Source organism: Acanthochromis polyacanthus, chromosome 2 (genome assembly GCF_021347895.1).
Source record: "Acanthochromis polyacanthus isolate Apoly-LR-REF ecotype Palm Island chromosome 2, KAUST_Apoly_ChrSc, whole genome shotgun sequence".
NCBI classification, from domain to species: Eukaryota; Metazoa; Chordata; class Actinopteri; family Pomacentridae; genus Acanthochromis; species Acanthochromis polyacanthus.
The window spans coordinates 19,418,550-19,428,554 of record NC_067114.1 but is presented as its reverse complement, the minus strand read 5'-3'; the positions used below and the strand labels follow the sequence as shown (position 1 = coordinate 19,428,554).

Sequence of the window (10,005 nt, the reverse complement as noted above, 5' to 3'; positions counted from 1 at the left end):
TGCACTGTGTCTTTGTGGTTTTAATTTTTCCACTGTGGTTTCTGTTCTGCCTGATGCTACCTCTCAATGTCCTGAAATGAAATGTCCACAGTGTCACACCTACAAACAAATAATTACTTTTACTGACTAAAACTTGAAAAAGGTGCAGATGAGAAATCGGGGACACTTTCCACACTCTTGATGTGTGGCAGGAATGATGTGTGGGCTGTGATGGCCTTGGTTCAAACACTGGCCAGTAGTTGCTGACTCATTAAAGCACTGTAAATGCATGCATTTGAAATCCATCACTGACATCCCTTTTACAGCATACTGTTGATGTTTTTTAATACGAAAACAGAACGAGGTTCTCTTACGAATAAACCAAAACACAGTCCATGCACGTAAAGTTGCAATTTAATCAATATTACAAGACAATTTTCTCTCAAATGAGGTGGAGGTAGCAGAGATAAAAATGTTGAGGTTCTGTTAGGGAGGATGATACGATCAGGGATGAGTGCATACAGCATGCATGTTAGATATTTTGGACATAAAGCCAGAGAAAAACGACCGAGATGATTTGGCATGTACAGAGAAGAGATAGTGAATATATCAGCAGAAGGATGCTGAGTTTTGAACTCCCAGGCAGAAAGCCTAGAGGAAGAACAAAGAGGAAGTTTATGGCTGTAGTGGAAGAGGACATGAAGTTAGTTGGTGTGAGAGAAGAGGATGCAGAGGATAGAGTTCGGTGATCTCAGAAATGAAAAGTCGAAAGAAAAAGATTTCAGTTTCAACAAATATATGTAGTGTTCGTTGCATAGAAAGTAGATCATGATTTCCCAAACACTGGAGTGGTTGATGAAGACACCAAAAGTTGCTATAAATAATTTTTAAAGTGCATAATTTAGGAAAATTGGTCTTAAAGTCAACAATATAAAGGGTAAAGCCTATACAACAGTCATAGATACCTGATAGATACAGGTATTTGAACCAATATAACATTTCTGAATGCAAAAACAATCTTTAACCTAAAAACTGATTAAATAAAATGTTTTTCTTTTGTTCATACTATCAGTCCACTTACCAGTATATCCTCATAAAAACCATTTAGAATCTATAAACGTGATTAAAATTGCTAGATTTTGACACAAAACAAGAATAATATGGATGATGCCGGCAGTGTTCCTTTGTAAATACTTTCTAGACTCTATATAAACTTATAAAAAAGACAAAATGATGATAGAAAAACGGCCATTAAGAAAGGAATGATGCTGAAACAGATGAAGTCCATTTGCAGACATTAGAATGAAGGAAGAATAAATATATTAAGACAGTTTTAGTGGGGAAACAATGGAGGAGACATAACAGTCCCGGGTATTATTGCTCCATGCCCAGTAATCCAACACTATGGGGACTTCATTCAGAGTCTAATATTCATGAGAAAAACAACAGAAACTGATCTGTGCTGTGTTAATCAAAGCAGCACTTGCCGTTCTCCACTTTTACGGATTATTGACTGAAATCTGGATTTGTGACACAGCACATGGGTCTAACAGCTGATCGCGATGTTACGCAATGTAAATCCCGATTTTGTACGGTGTGCGGGTGCACGGCAGGAGTGCCCGGGCGGGAGCGAGCGTGGTGTCTCCGCATGTGACGTATATATCTGTTGTGCGGGAGTGAGCGCTCAACAGCTCTTGTATGGGTAAAGTGAGCAGGGGATTTGTGGATCACTCGTCCAACTACTGAGCGGTGTCTTGACTGAGATTACTTAGAAATGTCGGCCGAAAACGAAGAAACACAGGCGGCCGAGGAGACATCGGTAGACGAGAAGGTAAGTGTGTTTAGCAGTTTTGCACAGGCGGTAGCAGCAGTGACTTTGTTGAAGCTAACGCTACGTTATGCCGCCTAGCTCCTTCGCCCCGCGCTCGTCATTGTTGACATATTAATCAAAGCTAGATACGCAGCGCTGATTTAAATACTTACTGCTGTGTGTCGCATATCGGAACGACAGTGTGTTACCGAGTGATTGAGCCGTTGTTTCTGTTGCTGACACAGTGAACGTTTTGGATGGTTGGTGTGAATGTCAGACCGTTAGCTAACGTTAGCAGCTCGCCTGTTAGCCTGGCTAACTGTCATGACATTCTCAAAGCAGCGGTTACGGTTAGCTCAGCTGCTAAAGTTAGCTTAGCTCAACTCAACACATTGCTGCTCTCCGGCTCGGTGCCTGCTCAGTTTGCTTAAATTCTGCTTAAGATACAGTGGTTTTTTGGGTGTTGCTTGGTTGCTGCCAAGTTAGCCGTCACTAACTATTAATATCATACACCGCAAATGATTTTCATAGCACACTTAATGATTAATCTCTACCAACCCACACAAGTGTGGGCTAGCTCTCCAGTGAGCTGTCGAGCAAAGACTGAGCTAATGCTCCCTTTTTTAGCTTCATGTTCATATGCAAATAGCGGCGATTTGGACCTTTACCTTTACAACGTGCCTGGCAGGTGAATGTTTAAATATATTTACCAACAGTGTTTTAACCTGGCTTGTTTGAAAAGCGATTTTCAAGTCCTATTACACAGATTTTATTCAGAATTTTTAGATTTTCGTCTGCTCGTCATTTGTCTGCGTTACTAAATGTACAGTGTTGACGTACAGCTGACGAATTGTCAGATAAGTTGAAGCTTGGAGGAACCTGAATGGGTGTCCTCTGTTGTTGTGCAGTATGCGGATTTTGAGCAATATTTCTCGGTGCCTAATGCTTCTTCTGGTTTTCAGGAGGTGCAGGAGAAGATGATCAGTCCTGAGAAGGCAGAGGAGGCTAAGCTGAAGGCCAGATACCCAAATTTAGGAAATAAACCCGGAGGCTCCGATCTGCTTCGCAAACGCCTGCAGAAGGGGGTGAGTTATCGCTTGTGTTTGTCTGCAAAACACTCAAGATCCGAGAATCTGCTGTCTTTTTCACTTCAGCACAGATACACTGTACTGGCCTGCAGGTTTATCATCATTAGGTCTGTAAATAGTCAGAAAATACTGAAATATTTCCTTCACAGTTTCTAAGAACACAAGTTGACATATCGGTATTGCTTGTTTTGCCCATTTGACAGTCCTGTGTATTCAGTTGATTGTGACAGAAGGCCACATAAGATCAGTGAAAGTTCACACTTGAAATGCTTTGTTTTTTTTAGTTGTTGCTGATAAAATTACTGAACTGGCTTTCAGAATGAATTTTCAGCCAACCAAGGAGAAGAAGACTATAAACCGTGATTGCAGCGTGTGAAATGTAATGTTATTAAAATCTGTGACTTCTAGCCAAGTACAACAGGTGATTAGAAGTTTTTGCTTTTGGTTCTAAAAACTTGTGATTGGCAGCTCCATGGTTTTTGACGTTTTATTAATCTAAGTGAGTCAGTAGGCCACAGCCTGATACCAGCAGCAGGACCTAGTATATTGTCAAAACATCATTTACCTTGAATACCGGGCCTCTGACAGAATTTTTGGTTATACTGAGTGCAAAAAACTGTGTTTCATTCTTTAAAAAAATAAATAGATTGATTAATCAATGTAGACAATAATTGTTAGTTTGATATATTTATCTTGCCTTCTAAAAAGATGTAAATATTGTAGCTTAAAGTTGCTCTGTCAAGTTTTCATGTAAACAAACCACAGTTGTGCTTCGTGTTTATCCTTGATGGGTAGTGAATATAATGAGGGCCTTTCTTCCCTTGCAAAGTCATTTGCACAATTACTTCTGCGTTTGCATCATGTTCATTAACTACAAGTCTTCTTTTTACTGCTTTTGTAGGAACATTTTTACATTTGCTGGTTAGTTTCTTCCTCCAACTGTCTATCAACATAACGGCACAAAGACAGCAGCTATATTGTTTATTGTAATGCCTTTATGTTCATGCATGTTTCTGTGTTTGCACGATGCAAATAAAACAAGGATTGCATCATAAAAATGCTCTGTACGACTACTAGTGGTCAAAAACTCAGCTAAGTAACTTTTCAAACCAAATCACAAATTGGTGACATTTGCTCTCTATCATCTATGTAAAATAATCCTTTTTAAAATGCTTTTGTTATTGACTTATGCTGCGTCTTCCTGTTTGTGACACTTGGAAAATTTGAATCTTATGTCTTTCTGCAGCAAAAATACTTTGACTCGGGTGACTACAACATGGCTAAAGCGAAGATAAAGAACAAACAGTTGCCGACAGCTGCACCGGAGAAGACCGAGATCACAGGGGACCACATCCCCACCCCCCAGGACCTGCCCCAGAGGAAACCCTCTCTGGTGGCCAGTAAACTAGCAGGCTGATGCATACGCAATCTCAACGGCCCCTGCAGCACCTCCCAGCCCTAACCCTGTCCACTCAAGTCTCAGAGCTGTAACATTACCTCTCCCACCCTTTACACTACCACCCTGCGTCTGCCCCCCCCTCCACACCAGCCTGGACCCCGCCCAACTGGAACCCACACCTAGCACCCAGCGGACTGGCTAGCTGATACTTTCAAATCCTGTTTATTTTTGTTTCGACCCCATCTGCCCCTGTTTCTACTGCCCCCTATCCTTATTTCTGTCCCTTGGGTCTCCCCCTCCAGTGACTGTGTGTTGTTATCCTCTTACTTTTCCCTCTCCTTTCATGTTTTTTTTTTTTCCTTTACTTCCATGTAAGATACACTGAATGAGAGGACATCCAAGTGTGAGTGTGATGAATGGTCTGTGATGCTTCTGTTTGACGGATGGACAATGCATACGTCTGTGTTTACTGGCGGAGGAGAGGGGCGAGCAGCAGAAGCTGCACCTCGCATGGTTGGAGAACTTAAATATGGTGGTCAGGATCCCTCAGTCCGCAAATGTGTGTGTGTGTCTATAAATATATATATATATATATACATATAAATATTTCTTTTTGTTTGCCACAGGGGCAGGCGTCAGCCTTTTAGAACGTTTTACATCAGATTTGTATTATTCACTGTATGTCCTTATTCTAAATTATGCTGTCAATATGCTTGAGTGACTGACTGAATATAGTAATCCAGAGGCCAAGTTCAGTTTTGTTAACACTTTGATTGTGTCCGTATTAAAGGACCACGCAGTAAGGGCCAGATTGTCATATGGAACTGCATGTGTGACGCAGGGCTCCCAAAGGCGAACCTCATTGCGCTCTATTTTAATTCATTAAGATGCACTAAGCAGACATTTAAGCAGATGCGGAATAGCTTGGGTGAAGTATAAAAGCATTGGGAAGGCAGGTAGACGATTCATTCAAGATGTCTATGAACTAGGAAATGTTCTCCTTTCAAGAGTGAAAGAGGAGGGGAGGATGTTGTTACTTCAGACTGAACCGCAGTGTTGAAAGTTTGCGCTGTGTCCGTGGTGTGCCATTCCGTTTCAGCCTCAGATGGCGACACTGTCCTGGGGTCAAAGCTGTCATGAATGAATCATCACGCTCAAAGAGGGGTAGAGGGGTATACGGGCCCTGTAACCTAAATTACTGTCAGTGGGGACCAGTGTTTGCGTCCTGTATGCTGTGTGAGTATAAATCTATGGTTAACAATAAATTGTACTGGGAACAAATAGTGTAATAACTTGGGGAAAGATCCTTGTGTAATCGTAAGTTGAAGTAGTTTTATCTTAAAATTGTCCTCGGCCCTGTGTAGTGCTTTTCCAGGGTCTTTACTGATTGGATGAAATTTACCTGTGATGGTGGTAATGGAAGCTAGCACTATATCTGTCTGAACTGTGCATGTATATGGCTGCCCTGCTGTCACGTTGTGCCATTTTGTTTTGTAAATAAAATAGTTTTGCACAAATGTTTAATTGCTGTGTGTGTGCGTCCTGTTAATTTTCATGTTGAGGGTGTACAGTGTGTTTAAGGTGCTTTTAAGTGTATAATTAATGCTTACATTTGACTTTTCCTAATAGTTAACGATATTACAAATGTTTTCATTTGCTTTAGCTATGTAATGAGTTTCTCAGTTTCTGGCCTTCAGCAGTGTAAGCAGAAAAGATGAACAAAACCCAAAATGAGAGGTGATCACAGTCAGCAACACTGTTTAACAAAAGTAGTTTTAAGTGTGCATCTTTCCATTTTAATTTTAATCAAAAAACTAATACCAACAAATGAACCAGCTTCTGATTTTTCTCTCCTCATTTTCTCTTTTCTTTGTGATTGTAACATGCATAGAAAACAAAAGACATCAGGGAAATATCATGTACATATATGTTAAGTATGCACATGTTTGCTATGTGCTGTTATAGTAATATTGATCCAAGTGAGGATGACCACCAGGCAGCAAAACAAAACAGAAAACCATTTCAATTTCAAAAAAACAATTCAGTGTTAGAAAAGGTAATTGAATTAAGAATTAAGGAAATGAAACAAAACTCAGGAAAGGCTCTATGAAGGAAGTATGTTCTAAGAAGAGGCTTAAGAGATCATGAGCTCAGCTGACACGATATCCACAGATCGTTCCACAGCATTTAGACCACGTGTCAAACTCAAGGCCCACGGGCCATGTCCGGCCCGTGAGATCATTTTTACATTGATCTATTATGATTGTTATTAATGGCCCGACGATATGAAGCGCTATAGATCCCATAATGCAGCGCAACAGCTACCTTGCCGAATGGTAGATCAGCTGGGAACATTCCCGCGTCATTTAAGTCAAGCGTCTGTTATTGTGTGCAACCCAAAGCTAACCCTTAACAATGTCGAAAAGAAAAGTTGCTTCTGAAAACAGAGCCTTTCAAAGCGATGGGGGGCTGAGTATATGTATGCTGACATTGCCGGTAAAGCCGTGTGTCTTATTTGTGGAGCAATGGGTTTGGCTCAAGCTGGTAAAAAGGGATGCTGCAGTAATCCAGGCATGATGAAATAATATTGTGCAAAACAGTATCTAAAAGGTTCTTCAAAAGCTTAAGATAGACTGTTTTTGAGGCATTTCTAAGATAGGCTAGTAAAAACATGATTGCACAAGCTTTGCTGTGTGCTACTCTGAACTCTGATTACTCTTAAGCCACATGCAGAGATTCGTAAACCAGCTGATGTCAGTTTTGCCATCTGCTGTGACTCAATAACAAGAATGTCCAATTTGTCAGCTGAAGAAAATGATATGACATCCAGTTTTTCACATCAGAAAGGCAGTCATTAAGAGAACTTAGCATGGCATGCTTAAAGAATCTAATGGGAAGGTACAACTATACAGGCCCAAGGTGGCTAATCAGGAGGACCGGGACAGTTCCCGGTGGGCCGGTCTGATGTTTGGGCCGTGAGGGCCGGTGTTCAGTCATGGCACTGGGTTGATTATTCTGCTACTACCGCTGTTCCTGGGCCGCCTCCACTGGCAGCTCTGTTTTGTTTTTGTTTTTTTGGAGTTTTTTTTTCTTTTTGCAGACGCACTGTGATGTAACACGTCCATGCACACGGTCAGAGGTGTTTGAAAGATGGAAAACAGGAAGAGCAAGGATGGTGTGGAGAAGGCAAGAATTAAAAACAGGAAAGCTCTGGAAACAGACGCAGCCGAAGGTGCAGAAAATGGAAACTTTTTCACTCAAGCTCGCGATTTGAAACGACAAATGAGACAGAGGAAACAGATATGGACTTTGTTGAACTTTGCAAACCACCGTTCAAGTTAATTATCAAGTCAATCAATTGTGTGTCACTGTGGTGTAAAACATAACGTTATATAATTTAAATAATAGTATGATGCTACTACATAACTGGGAAACTTTGTCCTGTAGCCCTTCAGAGTCAGAAGAAAGATCCAGCACCAAGCAGCAGCCAAGAGCCCACAAGTCCAGAGTGGGAGGTAGGATTGTTCATTGAGTGAATATCATTAGAATGAATATAATGAAGAGACTGGTGTAGACCTGCTCTATATGAGAAGAGCCCTGAGATGCGAGATGATTCAGCTCTACATTCATGAAACTGACCTGACGGCTTTGTAAAAAGTGGAGATTTGTGCTGAGAATTTTGACCACTTTAAAAATGTGATTTAGTGTCAGAGGCAGAGCCAGTAGTGATGAGGGGATTACTGCTGTCAGTATGGAAGGAACAGGTGAGCTGTTGGAACAGAGTGAACAAGCAAGCATTAGTTCCAATACTTTCTATGCCCAAACGATAGTAGTGACCCATTTTATTTTTTATCATTAAAAGATAGTAAATACACAAAGCCCACAATTGAAAGGGAATAGGATGAGATTAAAAAAAACATTTACTTTCATTACTGATGTTGTCCAGTTTTTATAAAGTTCAAGCTACTTTTATAAAATGATTAAAGTGAATAAATTGTATTTCTGTGATCTGTGTTTGAGTTCTGTCTTTTTTCCTGTCATCCAGATATTCAGAGGGATGCCACATCTGGTCCAGCCCATGGAAGGTCTTGAAGTTCTCTGACTGAAGATGGTCCTCTCACTGGACTTAAGGTTCAGATCCTCAGGAACAAACTCCACCAATGAACCAACAGGGAAGCTTTTGGTTTATTAAATGTTGCTATGAAGCATGAAGACTAAACTTTCCACAAGGATCCAAAATAAGATGGACTCCTACACGAGAGCTTTAGTTATTCTTCATCTACTTCCTGAAAAGTTTGGTCAATAAAAAAGACAAAAACTAATATTTTCAGCTGAACTAAAGACAGAATTTGTGATTTTTCTGCTCACATGTTGTGTTGTTGTAAACTTACTCTTTCAAATAAATACCCTCCTAACCCCCTGGAAACCAGTGTTTGTCCTGTTTTTGTGTTGTTCCTCAGCGACCCTAGACAGCCGGTTGTAATGTTTTTTGAGCAACACACCATATTATGACGTTTTTAAAGTGAAGGTTCTACTATGAAACCAGTTTGATTTGTTCAGGCGTTCTTTGTGTGAAAACTCAGAGATTTCAGGTATCAGAAGGTGGTTTTCAACTTTCTTTGTTAACTTTCTGCTTCAACTTTAAACTAAATTTCCTTCACTAAGCCAGCCCTCTGGACTTCCAGTAAGCTGTGCTCCTATTGGCTGTCCAGGTGGCTGCTTGGTGTTATCAGGAACACCTGAGCAGCTCAGTGTCTTCCTGCTTTATGTCTGCAGTCAAACATTTCCTCTACTTCTCTTCACTGAACCGGGTTTGGTTCCGTTGCTTTAGTTTGTTCTTTAGGTGTTTGCTTGCAGTTTCCAGCAGTAAAATCCTCTTTAATGTGTTTCTTGGTGTGTTTTAGGGCTTTGTACTGGATAGTTGTCTTAGTAAATGTGGTTCTTTAGCCACAGTTAGCACATGGTGCTAATGTGTGCAGTGATTAGTGGATTTGGTGCAGCTGAGTTGTGTCTTTATCTTGGCTGTAGTGAGTCTTTAGAGGTTTTTAGTCAGACACATTCTGTATTCTTGTTTGTGAACCAGCGTTGGTTGTCCAGAAGGTAAGAGTTCCTGTCCTGATTCTCTGTTTAAAGAGGTTCTCTGGTAGGCTGCAGGAGACTTTAGCGTTTGGGTTGTGCTAGTTCGGTTTTTGTGGTTTAGTGAGGTTTTCTATAACAGTTCTACAAAGCAATCTGCAGCAGAAGAGACTTTGAGAGTTTCTAGGAAGTTCTGGAGACCAGACTTTAGAGCAGCACAAACATTTGTCAGCAGTTTGAGTCGGAGAAGGTGAGCTTCAGAGTAGAAATGAGAAGGAAACCTTCTTGACCCGTGTGGTGAGGTCCTGTACCAAGAGTTTGAGCAGGTTGTGAAGAGTCTGTAGTTCTTTGGTCGGAAAGCACAAGAAGAGTTGACTCATTAAAGGAGAAAATGGGAGATATTGTTGGTTCTTCTGTTGCTCTGCAGTTTTAGACTGAATATCAAGTTTGTAAATTAAATGATTTACCGTGTGAGCCCAAGAAGACTTCAATAAAGTCCCTCCGTTCCCTGGACACGTTTGATTACCATGTTAATCTTTTTATTTAATGTTTTAATCCGTTTTAGCATAGTTTATTTTTTTTTTCTCTTTGCTTGTTCAGTTTTGTCATCTGTGTGAAAGGTGGTAAAATAAAGTTGGATTGATGAACTGAAT

The 10,005-nt window shown here is 40.6% G+C and overlaps 1 protein-coding gene across 1 annotated transcript; it reads left to right on the top strand.

Annotated features, from left to right (window-relative positions):
* The first annotated feature begins 1,604 nt into the window (after positions 1–1,604).
* arpp19a (cAMP-regulated phosphoprotein 19a) lies at positions 1,605–5,800 on the top strand. The gene is made up of 3 exons (XM_022199540.2): positions 1,605–1,810; positions 2,752–2,874; positions 4,124–5,800. Exons 1-3 carry the CDS (start codon positions 1,754–1,756, stop codon positions 4,292–4,294), a joined length of 351 nt encoding a protein of 116 aa, XP_022055232.1. The 5' UTR covers positions 1,605–1,753; the 3' UTR covers positions 4,295–5,800.
* Positions 5,801–10,005: the final 4,205 nt, after the last annotated feature.